This window comes from Tursiops truncatus, chromosome 1 (genome assembly GCF_011762595.2).
Source record: "Tursiops truncatus isolate mTurTru1 chromosome 1, mTurTru1.mat.Y, whole genome shotgun sequence".
NCBI classification, from domain to species: Eukaryota; Metazoa; Chordata; class Mammalia; order Artiodactyla; family Delphinidae; genus Tursiops; species Tursiops truncatus.
This window is the reverse complement of record NC_047034.1, coordinates 60,893,854-60,916,674: the sequence shown is the minus strand read 5'-3', so window position 1 is coordinate 60,916,674 and position 22,821 is coordinate 60,893,854. Positions and strand designations below refer to the sequence as shown.

The 22,821-nt window shown below is 35.6% G+C and overlaps 1 protein-coding gene across 7 annotated transcripts in view; it reads left to right on the top strand.

Moving 5' to 3' along the window:
* The window catches only part of DCAF6 (DDB1 and CUL4 associated factor 6), a 172,487-nt gene that overhangs the window by 93,655 nt on the left and 56,011 nt on the right, over window positions 1-22,821 (top strand). For 5 of the 7 annotated variants that reach the window (XM_019952348.2, XM_019952349.3, XM_019952347.3 and 2 more), the window contains 2 exons: window positions 7,736-7,906; window positions 15,307-15,366. The exons of 1 other annotated variant lie outside the window; for it this stretch is intronic. In XM_019952348.2, the coding sequence (XP_019807907.1) occupies window positions 7,736-7,906; window positions 15,307-15,366 (231 nt within the window). The remainder of the gene's footprint in view (window positions 1-7,735; window positions 7,907-15,306; window positions 15,367-22,821) is intronic. One more of the 7 variants, XM_019952350.3, reaches the window with a different exon arrangement.

Sequence of the window (22,821 nt, the reverse complement as noted above, 5' to 3'; positions counted from 1 at the left end):
TACTATTTATTTCATTGAATCATTGAAATAGAAAACAACATTTTTGTGATGATCAAGCAACATTGAACATGACTTGGCACTTTTGTCTATACATTTTTCAAAGAAACATAGGAGATACTTTTAACTGGTAGGTTATGGAAAGAATTTTGGCTGACTAAACTATGGAAAATTGGAATATTTCCATGTTACCAAGACAGTATTGCTGTTGAGGAAGATGATTTGATATTAGATGTAACATCTAAAGATTATGTCTGTGATTGTTTTGACAATAGGCCTTTCATAATCCCAGAGTTTAGCATTTTAACAATAAGGACTTAATGCTCTTTATGTTTTGTGTTGTTTTTTTTCTCAATCTTTTATTCGCTTCTAAGTCCAGATGGGTTTGTGGATGGTAGGAATTGTCCATGTAGGTGGGAGTATCACCCTAGAACCATGATTTCTATTATTGCCTTGCATAGAGATGGAGAAAACAAACTTCTTGCCTTGCTGTGTATACCTCTTTATGTAAATGTTTGTATCTTTCATTCAGGTCCTTTGCATTTCCTCTGTCACTTTTACCGGATTGAGGGAGAGGGACAGTGGGAATGTGAAGACTTGCCTGGCAAAACTCCATTTCTGACTGAACCTAATTATTTGCCTTCTCTTAGTCTGCAGCTGAGTCACTGATAGTGAAGAAATTCACGACCACAGATTTCATTGGTGCTCCGCGTTAAAGCAGTCTTCCAACACTGTTGCTCAGCACCTAGACAGGATGTCTGTTTCACACCTTCAAGTTTCTCAAACTTTTAGCACCGCCCTTTACCCTCATCCCACCCCCTAGCTGATAACCTTCTTTCATTCACAGTGGGGGAAAAAAAGCGTTCACTTTCCTTCTTTTGAATCTCCCAACTTTCCAGCATCTAGACTCACATTGTCTGTGACAGAAGCAGTCCCATTTTGGGAAGAAGTGTATCTGCTCCTAACACAAGCTGGCCAGTGCACCTCTTTCCAGCTTCTCAAGGACTTTGCTCCTTCTCCTGCGTCTTTATTATTACCTTTTCTACTGAATTTTTCCTTTCCACCTCAAACATGCTCTATAATTATCTTCTGTCTTAAAAATATCTCTTAACTGTCCCATATTCCCCTCCAGACTCATGTCTTTGCTCCTTTTATAATCAGAGTCTTCAAAAGAATAGCTTACATATACTGTCTCCATTTTCTTACCATCTTCCACTTATTTATCAACCAACTCCACTCTGCCTTTTAACCTCCTTTTCCACTGAACCTTTTTGTCAAAGTCACCAGTGACTTCCATTTTGCCTGTTTTAAAGTATACTTCTTTGTTCGTACTTAGTAGATTTTTTAACCCAGTTGCTTTTAACATAGCCTGTCACTTCTTTTTTGAAACGCTTTCCTTTTTTGGCATCTATGACACCACTTTTGCCTACTTACTCTTATTAGCAACTCTGGCTGGTATTCAGCAACCATTTTTGATATTTCTTATTCTATAATTCTCAGTATTTTAGTAAAACCCCTAGTCTGTGCTCTCTTCTCTACATGCACTCTATCCCTGGTTAATTGCATCAATTCCCGTAGCATTTAATATCTCCTCTAAGTTGATGATTCCCAAATGTATATTGACAATCTGATTTTCTACCCTGAGTTATAGATTCCTGTGTCCAACTGCTTATTTGACTTCTTTTTGGTTATCTTTGGACATCTTAGGTTTAACATGTCCAAACTGAAATTTAATTTATCCTCCTATCCTTCCAGTCTCACTAATCTCTTTCATCTTGGTCATTTCATATCTTAGTAAATTGTAACTACTGCTCATGTGCTTATTTTAATAGGCTGTGAGTTACTGATTCCTTGCTTTCCTTCATGTCCCACACCCAATCCATCAGCAAGTTCTGTTCTGTGTCTAAAATATGTTCTACATCTTTCCATCTGACATCATTTGTTGTCCACTAATTGATCTCTCTTCATTTACTCTTGTTCCCTTATAATTTATTCTCCATGCAGCAACCAGTATGAGTATCTTAAAATGTAAAATCAGATTATATAGTTTTGTTGTCTAAAACCCTTCAAAGACTTCTAATTGCGTTTATAAATATAAATACAAGAGAAAAAACTCAAAGTCCTTACTGTGGACCTAAAAGAACCTATATGGCTGGGCCCTTGCCTATCTCTAGCCTCATTTCATACCACATTCTCACTTCCTAACGATCATTACGCTCCAGCTGTACTGGTTTTCTTTCAGTTCCTGGAATGTGCCAAGTTTTCTTCTGCCTCTTTCTTTTGGATTCTGAGTCTTTGTACTTACTGATCTCTGTACCTGAGAAGCTCTTCCTTTTTTTTTTTTGGTTCTCAGCTCAAATGTCACCCAAGGGAGGTCTTTGATAACTACCCTAGCTAGATTCATCTTCCTTTCCTATCCTCCCTAAAATTTTCTTTTCTTTTATATAGCCCTATTTATTTCCTGAAAAGTACTTATTAAAATTTGTAATTATTTTATTTTTTATTCATTTATTTATGACTTATTCTCTCTTATTAGAAAATGCTCTCATAAAGACAGAGATTTTATTTATCTTGTTCTACCTAAGCCTCTTTTTCTTCCCAACAATAGTCACTCTTTAGTGATACTGTTAAGACTGTTATCTTTAAGCTAGTATAACCTATATAGAATATTTAGCTATATTATAGTCTTTATAGTTTCAGTCCCGTTTCATTCATTCTGGATGTTTCCAGTAGGCTCTGCAAATTTTATGATACCTAGGGAAGATGCTGTGAATGGATATCCCGTCATTTATTGCTTTTGGATCCATTATTTGCCCTTGGCTGTCCAGACCACATAAGACTGAATAACTTAGTTCCAGAAATATTTTATGATAACTTATGGAAATACTTTTTTTTTTTTTTTTTTTTTTTTTGCGGTACGCGGGCCTCTCACTGTTGTGGCCTCTCCCGTTGCGGAGCACAGGCTCTGGACGCGCAGGCTCAGCGGCCATGACTCACGGGCCCAGCCGCTCCGCGGCATGTGGGATCCTCCCGGACCGGGGCACGAACCCGTGTCCCCTGCATCGGCAGGCAGACTCTCAACCACTGCGCCACCAGGGAAGCCCCTGGAAATACTTTTAAAAAATCATTTTGATAAATGATAAAATCAAGACAGAAATATGGGTAGGAAGAAGAAATGGAGCCACAGTGAGGTTAATATATAAAATGCATACCTGAAGAATAGTGTATCTAGAGGGGGCCACAGAGTTGGCTTTGGGTATAGTAGCTGAATTAGGAAGATAAAATATACTGAAGTGGAATTTGAAGTCAGTTGGTAGATCTTTTTTTTACAATTTGGACATCTTCACCCTTCATATTCTTGAATTTTATTTTCATTCACGCAGACCATTTGAAACTACATTCTATATATATATAACCCAGAATCTAACATTTTGATTCTTATGTCATACATGTTCTTTTTTTGAATATTTAACAAAAGACTGTACCTTTGAAAATATGTTTATAAGATTATCTATTTAAGAACCAGATAGGTATGACTGTGAGCTGAAACTATATAGGTTAAAATGAAATCTTCATAGTTTTATTTATAAAAAATATTTCAAAGTAACTATAAAATATTTTTTTCTTTCTTGGTAATGCCTATCAGACATCACTTTTAGTTGTTTCTTAAACTAAGTCTAGAAATGTCTTCATTTTTTGTGTTATCTGTAATTTTTTTCCATGGTAAGGAGCTTCTTATAATGAGAGACTGTTAAATGAGGCATTCATTCCAGTGTGTTATAGTTTAATTGCCTCCTTTGGTCTTACTTTAATCTAAGAAAGAGAAGGTGGTTTCTTTGGATTGGGTGGGGATATCAGTACATACAAAACTCAGTTTTGGGGGCTCACCTTGAGAAGTGAGTCACCTAAAGGATCCATGTGTTTCTAATTAATGGACCACTCAGACCATGAGAATTGAATTTTTTAAAGATAGTGTTTCATGGCTTGTGTGTGGATTCCTGCTTATTTACAAATTACTGTGTCTGCTCAGGTTTATACATTTATTTAGGTCCTTTCATAATTGTTATAGCTGAATTGAGCTCTGTAGAAAAATTCCTGGGGAAGTAAGAACTTTGTTGTATGGCATAGCAAAACAAACCTTTCAAAGCCCAGATATTCAGTTTATAATTTCCTTAAAGGGGATCAGCATCTAGTCAGATGAGATATAGGCAATTTAGAGATTAGAAACAAGTGGAAATATTAGGTTAGTGACTTCCACTTTGGGGAAACTAAAGAAGAGATCAGAGGAACTTGGAAGTCAGTAAAGGAGTGACCAGTTCTAGGAGAAAAAAAACACAAGGATCACCTGGACAGAGGAGCAAGTTGGGAGTGGGGGACAGTTGATAGCAAGCAGATAAAGTACCACCAAATTAGATATAAAAATAATCCAGTGTCTAGGACAAAAGACCCTATGTATTGGAAGAGAGGCAGGATTTGAGGTTAGAACCAAATGGACCTTTGTTGGCTCAACTATTGTTTATTGTTCTTTTCCATCAGTGGGAATTGTCATTAGGGAGACTAGCCTAGAGTCTTTCAGAAAAAAACAAGAAGAGCAAGGTTAGTAGTTTCAGGAGATGAAAGTACAAATTTCCCATTAGCAGTTCCTGACTCATTATTGAGGATTGTTTTGTTATTGTTTTTAAAATTCAACCCAAAGGTATTCAGTGAATTCACTTTCGATTTTGGCTAATGTTAACAAAAATTAGTTCTCCAAGCATTTATTCATATTACAAATTATATATGTTTGTTTATACATTTTTAAAAAGATGTAATGTGTATGTGTCTTATGTGCCTTTAATACTTCAAACTGCTAGCAGAACTATATGTTTAGACGGGTATTTCTGCTTGGAATTTTTAATTCAATATTTGCCTTTCCTAGTTAGCTGTGTGATGACTTCTTTCCCTAGCCTCAATTTTTTTTTTTTTTTTTTTTAACTTGGCTGGGGAGACATACAACCAGCCTTCAAATAAGCAAACAAATTCTTCTTTGAAAAGCACTGGGAGCATTGAATTAATGGTTCATGACATTATCATAACTAAATCTTTTTTTTTTTGGTAACTAAATCTTAATTTTCCAAGTTACAGAGCACCACTGCTTATATTTAGAGCCTGCTATTGATTTGCTACATCACCTAGTGGGTCTAGGATGGAGACATAAAACATTTGGCAGTGCAAGAGAGAGGGTTTGAAACAACCATGAAGTTGGGTGAATTTTTTGTGAGTTTTTTTTTCCAGTTTTCTTAGCAAAACTTGACATATCTGTAATCTCTCTCTTTATGGTAATTTCTTTTGAAGTATAAAATGACAAACTTTATGGCTGCATAATAATGCTTTATTTTATGTTGCTAAAAGTGTTACTACTATGCTGACAGTAACTATGGTATATGTATATACCTAAAAAGAAGGCATTACACTATTGAGTGTCACAATTTATTTGTTAATGAATACTATCCTACTTGGTACTGGAGAATTTTCTAGGAGGAGCTAGCAATGAGAGACTATGATGACACTTGAATTGTTAAACCTTAACTGCCAATTGAATAAAATTCTTTATAAATAGGGGACATGGTAACAAGAGGTTAGTGTCTCTGGCATGATTGATTCTGAAACAACAAACCAAATTTTACACTCTTATAATCTATATAAAAGAGGCTGAAAGTTATTTGGTAGTTTGTATAATTTGCTGTCAGTGTCAGTGAGAGAAATTCCATGTGCTCCCTCCATCAAATCTACAACTAATCTCTACTCATATACTCTGCCTCCTCTTTGGTTAGAGTGGATGACATTTTTCTGCACCTATCTAAAGCCAATTCCTCCTCTTATCCACTGTAATTCACCTCCTTTGGTCTACTCAAGGACATCATTCCCACATTTGCCCACTTCTCATTCATTATCTTTCTTCCTCCTCCCAATTAAACATTGTCCATCAGCATACAAACGTATGAATTATCTCCCAAACTAAGACAAACAAACCTCCCTTGATTCTGTTCTCCCACCAACAATCAGCCGATTTCTCTGTTCCTCACTGGCAGCAAAACTTCTAGAAAAAGTATATATGCTTTGTCCCTCTACTTCTTTACTTCCCCTTTCTCTTGAACCTGTTTCAGCCAGGTTTTGGCCCCTGTGACTTCACTGAAATGGCTCTTGTCAAAGTCTTCATTGTGGTTAGTTCTTGGTCAGTATCTTTTTCATTGTATCAGCAGGCACAGCTGCTTACTTTATCCTTCTTGACACACTTTCATCACTGAGCTCACAAAACTTGGCTCACTCAGTTCTCCAGCCTCCTCACTGGATTCTCCTTACTCTTCCTGTTCTTCCTTCTCTTAAACACTGAAGTGTCCCAGAATTTAGTTCTTAGACTTCTTTATTATCACTTACTCTCTTACTGTGGCTTAAAGTAACATCATCAGTGACATCCACATTTACTGGTGAATTCTAGACTATTACAGTGAGTCCCTACTCAGTTTCTCCACTCGGATATCTGTTAGTTTTTTTCTTCCCTCCAATACTACTTGCTCCTTCTCTATTCTTCCCGTCACAATAAATGGCAACTCCATTTTTCCTGTTATCTACACCAAAAACTTTGGGATCACTCTGCATCTAAACTATCAGCAAATTTTTCTGCCGTTACCTGTAGTATATATCCCACATCCAGATATACTTCCCCCTCTGAACATTAGTGTTTGCTCTTTCCTTTGCCTGGAACACTCTTCCTCCAGATATCCATGTGGTTTACTCCCTCACATCCTTGAGGTCTTTGTTCAAAAATCATCTTAGGAGGAGAAGCCTTCCCTTATGACCATACATAAAACAACAACCACTCTCCCACAATCTTCATCACCCTGATCTTACCCTGCCCAATTTACTTCATAGCAATTATCCCTACTTGACACAGATAAATGCATACATGTATATTATATATGTGTGTGTATGTGTGCAGTGATGTCTGTTTTCCTCTCAGAACAAATGAGTAGGGACTATTTTTTTGTTTAATGTTTTATTTATCCCCAGAGCCTAAAACAGTGCCTCATACCTAGTAGGTACTCAGTATTCTCTGCAGAATTTCATGTTATATATACTATTTTTATTTTTTATCTGTGACCACTGCCTCAGATAAAGTTTAAGAAAATGTTAAAGATTATGTAAATATTTTTCAGCTCAAAAGAAAAAGTAAATGATAATTCCAACATAAAAAGAAATATTTTAGCTGAAAAATATAAAACTTTTACTTTTTAAAGGGCTCTCTACTAATAAATTTCAAGAGTTATTTCCAAATGCATAACTTTTTCATAATCTTAATTATTATTTGATTGAAATTAGTAGTTTTTGTATATAGAGTAAATGAGGTAACTGATAGTTTTCAATTTTTCTTAGTATTGTAAAAAGAGATGCAATTAGGAAAGCAATGTTCACTTTTGCTTATGGAAGACTTTACTTTCATTCCGTTTAATTACTTAAATACTCTTAGAGAACTCTATGTGTCTAATTCATCATAGTTAAATAGAAGCATTTGGGTGTGTAAGTATGTATAGTTTTTCGTAATTTAATGATCAGTAATTTTTTTGAGTAATTTGTTTTTAGTATTCCTCTATGAGACATGTGTTTTATTTATACCCTTCTGTCTTTAATGTATAATCAGATTCTTACTATGTTCTGTTTTATTATTATCTTTTCACCTTTCTTTTCCTATCTGTGTCAGAATTTCTAAGGGGGCCTGAGATAGCTTTGCTCCGTAAGCGCCTGCAACAACTGAGGCTTAAGAAGGCTGAGCAGCAGAGGCAGCAGGAGCTAGCTGTGCGTACCCAGCAACAGCCTTCCACTTCTGATCAGTCTTCTCGTGAGGGCTCTTCACAGGACCCTCAGGCTTCAGGTTATTAATGTCCAGTGTCCTTAAGCAGCTCGTAGAGTTGGTTTTTTAACACTGCTGCTGTGTAATAAGATGCTTCCCTTTTCCCCTTCCAAAGAAAGCTGATGCGCTTGCAGCTTCTCCCTCCGTTTCTTGCATATGGTGAAATTTACCATCACATGCTAGAGGGACAGATTGGCAGCAGCACTTGCTAGAGAGACAAATATAAAATAGTCCATTATTTTATTTGTAGTTTTAGAGAAGGGCAAATATTTATTACTTTTATGGCTAATGAGATACTATGTGGTAATCTAGTGAACTTAGAGCCTGCATTGATAGTTCTGTTGAAATTTCCTATATGCTGAGATGATAACTGTACTTACGGCTCCTAGCTCCTCTTCTTTTTTTTTTTGCTTTGAAAGTTAACCAGTATTTCTATTCCCATATAAACCTAGTACTGATAGATTTTAGAATTATAATGTTGTTTGGCTGTTCTAGCATGCTGACTCAATCATCCCCTTCTGGAATTATTTGAAATTTTTCAATATTTGCTTACTTATTCCTCCTACACATAATCAACTTTCTGGTATACAGGGCAACAAAAATATTCCAGTTTTATGTTCCTGTTTTTATGTGATAAAACTCTGATAAGACAGTAATAATCTGTGTCACTCTCTTTTTCGTTGAGTATTTTAGTGGCTCAAGTTTTTTTTTATGGCCAAAAAGCTCATGATGCTCAATAAACATTTGTTGAAAGAATTAGTGAAAGATATCACATAAAAGAATCTGTCAACTTAATTCTTTCAAGATGGATAGTAGATACTATGTATCCTGTACTATAGGTACTATAGTAGGTGCTATCATACTAACGAGATTATACTACTTCGATACACTTTGTTTTGACACCCTAAGGAGTGATGAGTTGGGAATTAGTCACTTTGAGAACTCTGATTAAATTACTTGGAATTAATCTGTTTATTGGTAGAACTGGACAACCTCCAGTTTATAAATATCTGTTCCGCTAAGTGCTGTGGTAATAAAAGCATATTATATAATACCATGGTGAAATAAAATAGATTTAAATAACTGCAATATAGGTGTGATGTTTGGAACAAATTATGGACCTGATTTTTAACTTAGTATTATATTAATAGAGAGAATATCAGTCAAGCAAAGAAGATGTCTCTCTCTCTGTCGGTTTTTTTTTTTTTTCTTACTATAGGGAAATCTTTTCCTATACTTAAAACTCACAAGAAAGTTTGATTAGATTACAGTTGTGACATTTAATAATAAAAATTTTGCTATGATTTTGTGCTGTGTATAAAACTCTAGCTCAGGGGTTTTAAAAGTAAAAATATACAACATATAAAACAATAAGAAGGAAGATAAAATATCCCTACATGTATAAATATTTTTTAAATACTGAAATTTAGCAGATAACAAACCAAGTATTAAAGTGAATTTGAGTATAAAGCAAAACTGTCTACATTATCAGTAGGGAAATGTACATTGTGGACATTAGGAAAATATTGACACTCAGTCTTTATATCTAGTTTATCAATTTGAATCAAAGCAAGTTCTTTATAGAATCAGAAAGGTTTAGTGTGATTATATGGTCTTTGTAAAATAAGATGCTCTTTTCCCAACTCTAAGCATCATTCTTATTAAATAGTGCCTAGTTTGATAACCAGTATATTTTAAAAAGCCAAATTTGAGTTAGATGCCTTGCCAGTTTTGAAGTTGAGAAACATGTTATCTTAATTTTGTTATTAAACAACTTACTTGGGCTGCTGAGGCTGCCCACGTGGACCAATATTAGAGGCCCTTAGTGCTGTCACTCAGTGTATGTTGCTCCCTTCACCTACAAGGTGAAATACGTCATCTATGTCATACGCTTTTAACATAGCATTCATATGAGACCCCTAGTAAGTCTAACCTGTAACATGGCCTGGGTTCATTTGTTAGTGTTACTTTTATCTTATTCTATCCTCATATGTTAGGAACACTATTTGGTAATTAAAAACTTTAAGAACAGTTAAATAATGTATTGTTAGTTTGTTACAAAGGGCAACTAATAAAGTATATATATTTTGTCCATTTAGTAAATTTTGGATGCGAGGAAAGATGAGTTGACTTAATGCAAAATTCTTCATTTCAAAACATTCAAATTATAAAAATACAGAATAGGAATTAAATTTATGAAATTCAACAGGGAGATAGGTTTTATTTGAATAACAATTAGCAAAACATTTTCTTGTACTTCATGATGTATGAATACAATTTTGTGTATGTATATTATGGACATTAATTGATCCATTCACTCATGCTAGATGTTACTACTAAAATCATCAATATAGAATAGCACAGAATTAACATTCTAGATTTTAACTTTTTAACACTAGAAGACTGCAATTCTCATAAAACATTTTCCCATTATATGTTGTTGTCTTCACAGTATCAGCAAGTGATGATACTGTCAATAAATGATACTTCTGTTATTTTCTCACCTATTGAAGCCTTTTAGGTATAAGATATTCAAAGGAGCCATTAATGTGATTTGGAAACCAAGAAATTTTAACAAGTGTAGAATTTCTGAATGATTACATTGTCTGATAAATACTTCATTCTCTTTTCAAAATATAGGACTCATGAGAATATTTTGTGAAAGGCTAAGTGTAAGATGAATCTGCCTAATACCTAATTTCTGTAGGAAAATGGGATCAAGCCATCAAGCCATTTTATAGAAATAATCTACATTTTAATGAGATCAAATGGGAAGGCGCGTGATGGCAATATTTCTTGGCAGTTGGAAACTAAAACATCATTCCAAGGCGCCAAGTGTTATTTAAAATGAGCTAAATAAGATAGATGTTAAGGTATGTTTAAACAATGGTTTCCCCCCCTTCTTTTCAGCTGTGAAATCAGAATTTCATGGAGAAGTTCTAATATAAAATACATAAAAGTGACACTGTTGTGATTGAACATAAAGAGAGTTAAGAAATGACAACCCAACTCCTTGTCCTTCTTGCCACCCCCAAGCCACCTCTGCTCTCTGAAGCACACTTTGAAAACCACTCCTCTAAAAGAATTTTTGACACCTGTAAATGATAATTATTCATAGCTAATTTCCAAACTTTTTATTTTTCAAAGTCAGTGTATATATGTTTTAAAAATATTTTCAGTTTAGTTTTTTTTAAAAAGTGCACTTTTTTCTAGGCTTTTAGGAAATACATCACAACTCATTTCTAGTCTTCCATTTTTTTTTTTTTTTAATCATAAAGAGATGAATTTGCCTTCATCAGATCACTGCCTGGGTGTTAGACTGACTGAGTTCTTGTCCCTGGCCCTATGACAAATGACCTTGGGCAGGTCGTTTGGCTGCTTTATGCCTCAGTTTCCCAATTATTGATTTATTTAAGTAGCGTGGCCTGCCATAATTTATAGAGATGGCATAAGAATGGGATAGAGAATACTGTATAAAGTTTTTATACTCCTAAGTAGAACAGTACACATAGTAATGGACTATCTTAATTATAGTGACTTTAACTTACTACCTCAAGATGTCCTCATTTTATGGCCATGTAAGGTTGATAGCATTCAGGGTATTTTTTTTTTTTTATTTCCGGTACGTGCGGGCCTCTCACTGTTGTGGTCTCTCCGTTGCGGAGCACAGGCTCCGGACGCGCAGGCTCAGCGGCCATGGCTCACGGGCCCAGCCGCTCCACGGCATGTGGAATCTTCCCAGACCGGGGCACGAACCCACGTCCCTTGCATCGGCAGGCGGACTCCCAACCACTGCGCCACCAGGGAAGCCCGCGTTCAGGGTTTTGAATGAGCTGTATGTATGTTTATCAGATGAATGCCGTAAACAGCTATGGCAGAGGCATTCAGCATATGGCTGATTTTAAACCCAACTCTTTTTTTCCATTTCAGGTCCCCTGAAGTCATGGGTTGCTGGCTCCTGCTCAGAGTGACAACACCCTGTGGAGTCTGCTGGTACTGGCCCAACCACCACAGAGCCCCACTGGAGCATGGAGCCAGCCTAGAGAGGGTGTCAGGTAGGAACTGTTTTTTCACTTTATGGCACGGTTTTGCCGATTGGAAAAGAAAAAAGTAAATTTTATACCCCTTAAAGGGTATAAAACATTGGTGAATATTTTAAAGGGCTTTTCAAAACTGAGCCATATTGGAAAAAATCAGCACTTACCCTGTCCTGTGCAAGCAGGTTCTATACAAATCCAGTTCCCCACAGTGTCCGTGATGTCAGTTACACGTAGCTCTTCTCAAACGGATGCGTTTGACCCAGGTTTTTAGTGATTATAATAACATAAGCAGTTAGTAAATCAGATGTAATGTTGACATAGTTCTGCAAGTACTTCTTAACTACTTTGAATGATAGGGTTCTGAGCAAAACAGTGATGGGTCTCTTGGCACTTTAAATGCGGGACCATGCTCCATGTTTTTCAGAACAGCCTCCTATCATCATTTTTCATTCAACACCATGTTTCTGAAAAACAAGCAAGTAATAACATATATGCTGTCTAAGTAGTTTACATGGATTATCTCATTAAATCTTCGCAAGAACAGTATGTGGTAGATATTGTAATTATCCACATTCTACAGATGGAGAAACTGAGACTTAGAGACGTTAAATAACTTGCCCACGGTTACAGTATTACTGAGTAGGAAAGCCAGATTTGAACCCAGGGAGTCTGACTAAAGAGTTCTTGTTACTTAGATTATAATTACTTATTTTTTTCTACAGTTGAAAAAGTTCAGATGTCAAGGAGCTAAAGAATTTTCTCAAAACTAAAACACAAAATTTTTGGAGATACACAGTAATTAACCATGAGACACCTTGAGCTTAGACTGAAGGAGCTTTTGCTTAAAGTTTATCTCTACTTTAAAAACAATAATAATCTAAGATATTTCCAATAGGCTGACCAACTGTATTGCATTTTGTAATAAATTATCATTGGACCATATGGTCAGATTTTTATTTTGTGATAGTGCTTTCTAGAAGACATTTCACAGAAAGATGGAATAGAGTATGCAAACACTGAAGCAATCAGCATTGAACTAATACTTGTTTGTCTTTTTAATATTAGATATTCTGATGATTATTGTGTTAACATTTGGAAATATTTCTGTAAGTTGGAAGATATGGGTATTGTATTTCTGAATATCTAGTGATATAGAAACATTTTACTTCAAATGTTTTATGTGACAGGAAAAGTAATCCTTCCAAAAACAGTTGCATGTTACTCAAAATTAAAAATAGAATGGAAGCAATGATCAAGAAAGATTTCTTCTTAAAGATTGGTCTTCAACATGGAAAGAACGACAACTCCCCAGATATACACGATATCTGTGACAGACTGTAAAACCAAAACGGAAGCCCTTTTAGCTTAATATCTTTCTGTCTTAACCTAAACTTTGTTAATATTTTAAATACTTCAAGAGTTTGAAAACACACAATTTTGTGGAGATGATGGCATTCTAGATCCTTTCTCAATGTGTTTTATTTAAAAGCTTACATAACATGCACTTTAATAAGATTTGTACGTTCCATAATATTCATGAAAATATTAAATATTTGAAAAAAGATTGCTTGGAGAGTTGTTACTTTTCTGAGGGTTCTTAATGAGAGTATAATGAAATGTATAACAAATCCAAAGGGATAAAAAATATTTCATGAGAGGCTTTCTAGGAAGATTTTCCAATATTTATTTCACTGTGAGTCACATTTTTATTGTTTTTCTTAAAGAATATAATTTTGTTTGTCTCTAAAGACTGACTCATCTGCTCTTCAAAAAGAACATAGATAGGAATGTTGTATCTAACTCTGAGGTGGATATTTGAGAAGTCTTAGAAAAGCAAAGAAAAGCATGGCTAGATTAGGGAACCGATTAAAATACTATCATTCCTGCTTTCTTTTTTGTGTAATACAGATTTTTGAGCTGAATATTCTGATGAAGAGGTGATAAGTAAGGATACTTTAAGTAAAAGCTATTATTTAAATAATGATCATGCTTTATCAAAATCTAGTAATACAAAAATCTATGAGCACACTGGTTATCTCAGAAGGTAGACAATTTAAGATTGATACCAGTAGTCCCAGTAGCAGGATTCAGACTTTTTAAAGTGTACAGACTGAAGCAGTCAAGTGGTATAAAATTGCTAAGAATCAAGGATATTTAAGAAACTCTTAGCTATTGAGTTAAGGACACTCTTAAATCAAAATATTTACATTTGGGGGAATAATGTGCCACTATGAATAGAAACCGATCAGTCAAAAGTGCAGAGTTTTTGTTTTATTAACAGCATTTGCTACGAACAGAGCATAGGCTGTTAGAAACTAGGAATTATTCTTACAGTTAGTAGAGAGCTATGCTTGCTATCCACATTTTCCCTCTTCCTGTAGCTTCACTAGCACACTAGAACCCAAGCCAGGAATAGTAGCCACCTCCTTCTGTTCCCCAGTGCCTTTCTTAGTTACCAGGTCCCTAGGATGACCAGGAAGGAAGGAGAGTGTTGGATCTAAAAATGGGACTTGTCCTCTGTCACATAGCTAATTATTGTCAAACCAGGGTTGGAATCAACACTGAATAACTCTAGACCGGTGCTTTTCCATTTTATCATGCTGCCTTTCATTATACCAGTGTTTTTCAAGCAATAGAACCCATTTATTTATAAAACAAATTATTGTACATAGAAATCCAAAGGATAAAAATAAAATGTTCTGTTTGAAGCCAAGGTGGAAAGCATGAAGCCCAGACCATAAGCCTTCTCGTTGCCTCTCTTTTCCTTTTCTCACCGGGCACCTAAAGAAACCTAAGCCTTCACAGTACAGTTTTAACATGCACAACATACCACAGAGTTTTAAAAGTCATCTATGTTTCTGTAATGGTAATTACTTCATTGAATATTTCTCTTATAAACTATTTTCTTTGTCATAAATCTTCACTGGAGCTCTTTTTTCAGCTCAAGATAACATCTAGCTAAGTGTAGTGAACATCTTATTTCAGGCTCTGAATCCTCCAATCCAAAATGAAAGCCATCTTGAGGAGCTGGAGAGAGGGTTTGAGAAGATCAAGGAGTCTTCCCTTTAGCGAGGGAGATACACTGTTTCTATTTTATCTACCTTGCACCTTGTGCCTGTGCTAAATGAATTTGATAAAAGGTATATGCATGGAAGTAGAAGAATATTTTCTCAACTCATTCTCAAAGTTGCTAAACGCTTGCCTGGAATAACATATCTTAAGCACATGGCCCTGCTTACTCACTGCTTGGGAAACACACCACAGTACTTACTTCTATTCCCCAACCTTATACATTTGTTTCTTAAGCTTAGAGATGATCATAACATTGCTGTGCAGTTTTCTGCTGCTTACTTTTAAGTTGAAATCTCATTTTTGTTTCAGATTCTCCTTCTTCTGTGGTTAACAAACAGCTCGGATCCATGTCACTTGACGAGCAACAGGGTGCGTGCAACAGGAGATGCGCTATGCCCATCCATCCATAGTTTTATGGCAATGCATAAACCAAGCTCTCTCTCACTTTTTCAAAGCATTTCATTTTGATTATGGTCTGATAGTCCGTATTTTGTGGGCTGAATTACCTTAGGTGGTATTATGCACAAAGGGCCTCCTTGGCCTATACAAATTATTTTCTGTATAAGCTAATTTCTACCTTTGGCCCTTTATGCCAACTTTGGAATCCCTTCCTATAATGGTATTATAATGGATATCATATCGATCCTTTTTTTAATTCTAGCTGTCATAAAATTGTGTAGAACTGTGGATGTGAGGTTAGCATATTACCTAGTGGCTAATTTAGAAAAAGTTATTTGAACATAGTAGTGTTCTGTATTACTGCATTGCTATAATAATGATACTTGATTTTGTGTCTCACTTATCTGGTAGTTAAACTCCTGATAGCTTTAACTTTAAGGAATACAATTATGAATGCAGAGATAAGCTCCAAAGCCACCAATCAGAAGGGAAAGTAGCTTCCACTTCCACTTGCACTTTTGAAGTAGGAGAGGTATAGAATCCACCTTGAAGCCTTGAGCGGAGGCTGATGAAGTAGATTTTACAAATATTTTAAAAAAATTAAAAAAGAATAACTTAGCACTATAGCCGTAAGCTTTAGTTGGCTAAAAGTTTACATATGTAGGATGACTCATAGGTCAACAGTATCGGGGAAATGAAATATTGAGGAAGTACCTATTGAGTGTGAAATAGATCTAATTTTAACTGTCTTCTTAGAGAATTATTCAGAAACTAATTTTGAAACAAATTAGAAAACTTCTGTACATCTGATCTTACTATTCTTTATAGACCTGAGTTGACAGATATTTGCTATAGATTTTTCTGTTCTTGAGAATGAATGAATGAATTTGAGAACTAAGAAATTATGCGTGCTTTATCTTTATACATTTATTGTAGAGGTATTATCAGTAAAGAAGAATTAAGGTATAAAACAATTATAGCACTATATTATAATATATTTTACTACTGTTTAAAACTGCCCTCTAATGAAATAATCTGTTTTTGGTAAGGCTATATGAATGTAAATACTACCAGAGAGTTTGTAGCCAAATTCATATTTTATTTAATCTTACAGAATAATTTCCATAGAATTACATTGAATATTATATTTAAGTTGGTAATTAATGTACATATGTTACGGCATATGACAGAAAGAGATGAGAATATAGGATAACTCCCATATTTTTGCCATCAATGCCTGGGTAAATGATGGTGCCATTTACTAGGGTAAACTAGTTCGGAGGCAGAAATCAAAAGGTTCTTTATTTTTTTGGCCATGTAAAGTGTGATATGCCTTTTAGTCATATGAGTAGAGATGTTAGATAAAAGGTCAGATATTGCATAGGTTTGGCAGAAGCTGCATGATGATAGACCGTCATCAATGTAGCTTTGCAATAAGTTCTCTGAGCAGAAATGTTCTAATGACAGTATATCCAAATGAATTGAATCCTGAGCTTTTACATGCCTTTTTGTTCAGCAGGATGACATCTTTTAAAGTACTGGGGACTTCTACATTATAGGCTTATATTACCTAAAGATAACCTCTACTATACAAGTTAACAGAAACTTCCCACAACTGTCTTTCTCACCTGGACTAATGCAGTAACCTCTTAACTGGTTTCCTCACATCCACTCAGGCTGTATCTCTTCTCTACCAACAGCCAGAGTGAACTTTTAAAAATGTACATCTAATCATGTCTTTCATCTGCCTAAAACTTTTAAACTGTGTGCGTTTGCCCTTAGGCAATCTAAATCCATACCACTTGGCTTGCAGAGCTGTACATGACCTGGCCCCTTCCCTCACTCATTAAGCTCTTGCCAATTAAGCCTTCTTTCAATTTTTCTAACACTCTAAGCTCGTTTCCCTCTCAAATCTCCTGTATATGGTATTCCCTCTACCAAAAATGCTTTTCCCTTTAGCAACTTGTACTCATCAAAACTCACTTAGATATTACTTTCCCAAAAGTAATATGACATTCTAATCTGAAATAGTTCTCCCCTCTTTTTCTCTTTGTGACCTGCTATATTCCTTCGTTGCATTTGTCAAAATTTGTAATCATACGTTTATTTAAGGGATTGTTTGTTTAACTGCCTATCTTTCTCCGTGTTCTCTAAATGTTTTCATTCACTATAATATATTCAGTGCCTAACATCATATCTGTTTTCATTAAACAGTAAATATTTGTTGAATGAATGAGTAAATCAATTCTTTAAGCAGTGGGATGCTATAGAAATTATTCCAGCTTGGGAGAAACATGACCAGATTTATGTCTTAGATCATTTTGGCAGCTTTATAGATGCCTGATTGGAAGGGAATAAAATTGAAAACAGCAAGACTACATAAGAGGCTATTGCAGTAGGCCAGGTGAGAGATGATGAGGGGTCCAATCTAAGGTGATAGCAGTGGGAAATGAGAAGAATAGACAGATTTTAAAAAATATTTAAGAGCTAGAATTGATGGGACTTTGAGACTGATTAGTTATTAAAAATGAGAGAATGATATCCAGGTGTCTTGATAGGGTGATAGATAGTAATACTGAACCAAGATAGGGATTTCAGAAGAAACAGCCAGTTATAGGGGGGAAAAGGTACATGCGATTTTCTTGATATGTTGAGTTTGAAGTACCTTTGGACATCCAAATGGAGAAATATCATAGACAGTTGGATGGAGATATGATATGTTTCTGGAAGTCAACAGAGAAGCCTGAGGTGGAGATAAAAATTAGGAATCGTCAATTTACAGATGACAGTTGAAACCACGAGAGTAGATAAAATTGTCTAGGAAAAGAGGAAAGTCTATGCTACAAGGAGGAAGCAGCGAAAAGTATCTGGCTAAGGAGACAGAAAAGGAATGATCAGAGAAATAGGGCAGAAAGAATGCCATAACCAACGTCAGGAGAAAAGAAAAGTTCAAGGAGGAACTGGTCAGTAGTGCATTTGAAACAGTGAAAGGACAGAGAAATGTTTTTGAATTTGGCACTATGTGGGTTACTGACTGCTTCGGCACTGCAGTTATATGTGGAGGCAAAAGCCAGATAGCAGTGGTTTGAGGAGAAAGATTTCTTTAAAAAAGTGGACACATTGGTATGTAGATGACTTTCAATAAGCTCAATTAAAAATGAAAAGATAGAGAAAAGGTAATGTCTGGGAGGGAGTTACAATTTCAAAACTGAGCATGTTTATAAAATAAGAAAGAATCTTTGTAGAAGAGCTTAAAGGTATAGTGAATAGTTGATGTCCCCAGATAGGCTATTATTTCAAGTTTTAATCTTTGTCAAGACCCTTGTTCTCTATTTTACCCTGTAGAATGGAAAAAGTAGTACATTTAATAAGTTTTTTCCTGAATATATCTCTAATGATTATTTTAAGCATATTTTAAATGTCTTTTTCATACTTTTAAAAGACACTAATATATTTTTTAATTGATAATTCAGTTTTATATTTACCTGACAGTATTCATCTTCCAGCTGTCCAGGTGCTTTTACATGTTGCTTAATTTAATTTCCCATAGTAGTTCATAGATTTTCTTTCTTTTTTTTTTTTTTGATTTATTTTTTGGCTGTGTTGGGCCTTCGTTGCTGCGTGCGGGGTTTTCTGTAGTTGCGGCGAGCGGGATCTGCTTTTCGTTGCGGTGCGATGTCTTCTCATTGCGGTGGCTTCTCTATTGCGGTGGCTTCTCTTTTGTGGAGCACGGGCTCTAGGCGAGCGGGCTTCAGTAGTTGTGGCTCGCAGGCTCAGTAGTTGTGGCTCATGGGCTCTAGAGCACAGGCTCAGTAGTTGTGGCGCACAGGCTTAGTTGCTCCGTGGCATGTGGGATCTTCCTGGACCAGGGATAGAACCTGTCCCCTGCATTGGCAGGCGGATTCTTAACCACTGTGCCACCACGGAAGTCCTAGATTTTCTTTATTTTGAGGGATTACTAGGCTAAAAATGTTACTAATAAAATTTTTTAAATTGTAATTGAATTGTTTCATTGAAAAGATTTCTTTTCTTTCAACAATTATATACACATTATTGAACTGGTTGATTGCAAACAGTGTTTTTGCTTATTTATCTTGAATTATTTTAAAAAGCACCACACTTTGTCTAATATATTTAATGTAAACCTTAAGGCCATAAATGCAGCTGCCTGGTTGCCTCAGTAGTTTTTATTTTCTTTTATCAAAATAGTTTTTAAAGAAATAAATGATAGGGAAATAAGTGTACAGCATGCACATTGTTTTTATCCTGTGATAAAATACTTTGATTTACTCTCCAAATTTAGGGCGGTGGGTACACACATTGACAACCCTTCTGTGCTAATTAGAAAGTATTTGAATAAGCACAGTTATATCTGTCATGCATTTTGTTTAGTTTGAACAATATATTTTAATGAGTAGTTTTGATTTTCCTTTTATTTATATCTCTGTTATAACTATATTGTAAGGGGGAAAATCCTCTTTGGACATATTTCTCTTGCCTCTTACTAAAACTAACAAATTTTTCCTGTTAAAAATATTTAGGCCAGAAATTCCCCCTTCTTTTATTAACAATAACAACAATAACAAAAGAAACCCATAATCTTAACATTTAATTTTTGAGAGGATATGAGGAATTAATTTTGCCTGAGTTTTAAATTTTGGCCATGACTATAGCAAGTTACTTTATATTCATTTTACAGTGATGATCATTAAGTGGAAGTTGATAATGCCATTAAATTTGAAACTTACACCTATAGGCAATTGTGCATCTGTCAGACACTCATTTTCTACTCTAGATTTAAAGAAATAAAAATGCTAATTTGTAGGCATTAGAAACATAAATGCTAATTATCCATTATTTTATATAAACAGACTTCTTTTGACATTAATAAAATGTTTACTCACAGAAAGAGACTTGTGGATGATCAGAAAGCAGTGAAACAGATTTTACTAAATCTACTAGGGTAGATTGGGAATGGAAAAACTGGACCTGTCTTGCATTAAGTATTATTCCCTTAAGATTATATACTGGGCTTCCCTGGTGGCGCAGAGGTTGAGAGTCTGCCTGCCGATGCAGGAGCCACGGGTTCGTGCCCTGGTCCGGGAAGATCCCACATGCCGTGGAGCGGCTGGGCCCGTGAGCCATGGCCGCTGAGCCTGCGCGTCCGGAGCCCCTGCTCCGCAACGGGAGAGGCCACAACAGTGAGAGGCCTGCATACCGCAAAAAAAAAAAAAAAAAAAAAGATTATATACTGTCACCAAGTTGAAATTTTATTTTAATAATATCATCTTGATGATAGTACATCAAGCAATATTTTAAATTGCCATTAAATGTACTTTGACAACTCTAATTTTTATTAAATAAATATCAGATGATTGAAGACTGCTGTATTAGTGGGACAGATAAGTTCAGTATTCATTACACTGGACTACCTCTGTATATGTCGTATTTTAAATTCTAGAAAATAAAGTTAGTGAAATCAGACTTCATTTAGATTTTTTTATATTCCTTAGAACTAGTTATCACTCAGTTGCTTAGAATGAAGTAGCTAATCCCCTTTTCCCCAACTACTAGTCTAGGTTCTTAAAATTAGTGATGTATTTCATCTTTTGGAAGGTAAACACTATTTAATTTTTATTGCATATGCTTACTTGTTCCACTCTCCTGCTAACCAAATCAATATCTATATTTCTAGTTAAATTGTTTTCTAACTCAGAATTGTCTGTGATAAAAATAACTGACATTTATTGAGTTTTTAATATGTAACTGGCACTGTGTTAAGAATTTTGTATGTATTATCTCATTTGTTGTAATTTAATGAGGTGAATACTAATGTAATCCTCATTTTACTGGTGAAGAAACTAAGACTCCAAGAAATATGTAAAGACAAGTGAAATAAGTGGTAGAGCCATATTTGTATATCTGTTTCATTAATTCAACTCATTAAATGCCTGTTACCTTGTGGCAAATACTGGGCTTGGCACCAGTTTGCATGAATGAATAAAGATAATGCTCCCTGTGCTTGGAACAGAGTTGATTAATAATAATAATAATGATAATAATAATAGAGTTGATTAACCATAATAATAACAACATAGACACTTACATTACATTTTCTTTGTGCCAAACATTACTTTGAGCAATTTTTATATGTTTATTTACTTAATCCTCACCAAAGCCGTTTACAAGCCGTACCATTATTATCCCCATTTTCAGATGAGGAAACTGAGGTAAAGAGAGGTTAAGAAACTTGTCCAAGGTCACACACTGTGTGTCTGTGTTAGAGATGTGATTCAAATCCAAGCAGCCTGGTTCCAGTGTCTGTGATCATAACCACTGTCCTTTGCTTCATCTAACAGTAAAGACAGGTGATGAGAAAAATAAATACAAGTGTCCTAAGTGTTATAAAAGAGGAAGTAAGGTTCAGTGGGGAGCATATGAATGAGTCTGTCTCTTCTGGTAGGGGGCCAAATAAGGCATTCCTGAGGATGAGACATTTTAGCTGCAATCTGAAAGATGAGTATGAGTAAGTTAGGTCAAGGAGAGGGAGGAAAGGGGATCATGAATAGCATGTGCAGAGGCTCTGAGATAATCACATTAGAATGACTAGAGGAGGCCCAGTATGGCTGGCGTTTGCTCTGGCTTCAAGAGATAGGTAGAGTCCAGATTGAGAAGGACCTTTTAGACTTTTATAATGTTTTAGATTTTAATTTAGGAACAGTAGGAAACCAAGGAAGGATTTAAAATAGGGAACATGGCCTGATCTGGTTTGTTCTGAATAGAGTATGAAAAATTGATTAGAGACTAATAAATCACTTAGGTGGTTCTTCTGGTAATAAGGATTTTGACCTGATGATAGAAGTAAGGTAGAGATGTAAAGAGATTCATGACATATTTCAAATGTAGAGTACATGGGATTTGATGAACGAGGCAAAGGATTGAGGAGGAGTGCAGAGTATAAATTGCAGTAACAACTCTGGAATTTCTATGTGGGGGGGTGGTTTAGCAATGGCAATCTGCTTGGAGAGAGCAGGGTCAGGGTGTGTCTTAAATCTGTTTTTGTTTTTTGTTTTTGTTTTGTTTTGTTTTTTTGCGGTACGCGGCCCTCTCACAGTTGTGGTCTCTCCCGCTGCGGAGCACAGGCTCCGGACGCGCAGGCTCAGCGGCCATGGCTCACGGGCCCAGCCACTCCGCGGCATGCGGGATTCCCCCGGACCGGGGCACGAACCCGTGTCCCCTGCATCGGCAGGCGGACTCTTAACCACTGCGCCACCAGGGAAGCGCTTAAATCTGTTTTTATACAGTAAATGCAGCGTTTTGACTTAGATTATACATTTATTTGTGGTGGTTTGGGAAAGGTAATAATAGAGACTAGCAGGTGCCATTTCTAGGGCTGCAAGGGTAACTCCCAAGTTTTGACTGAGT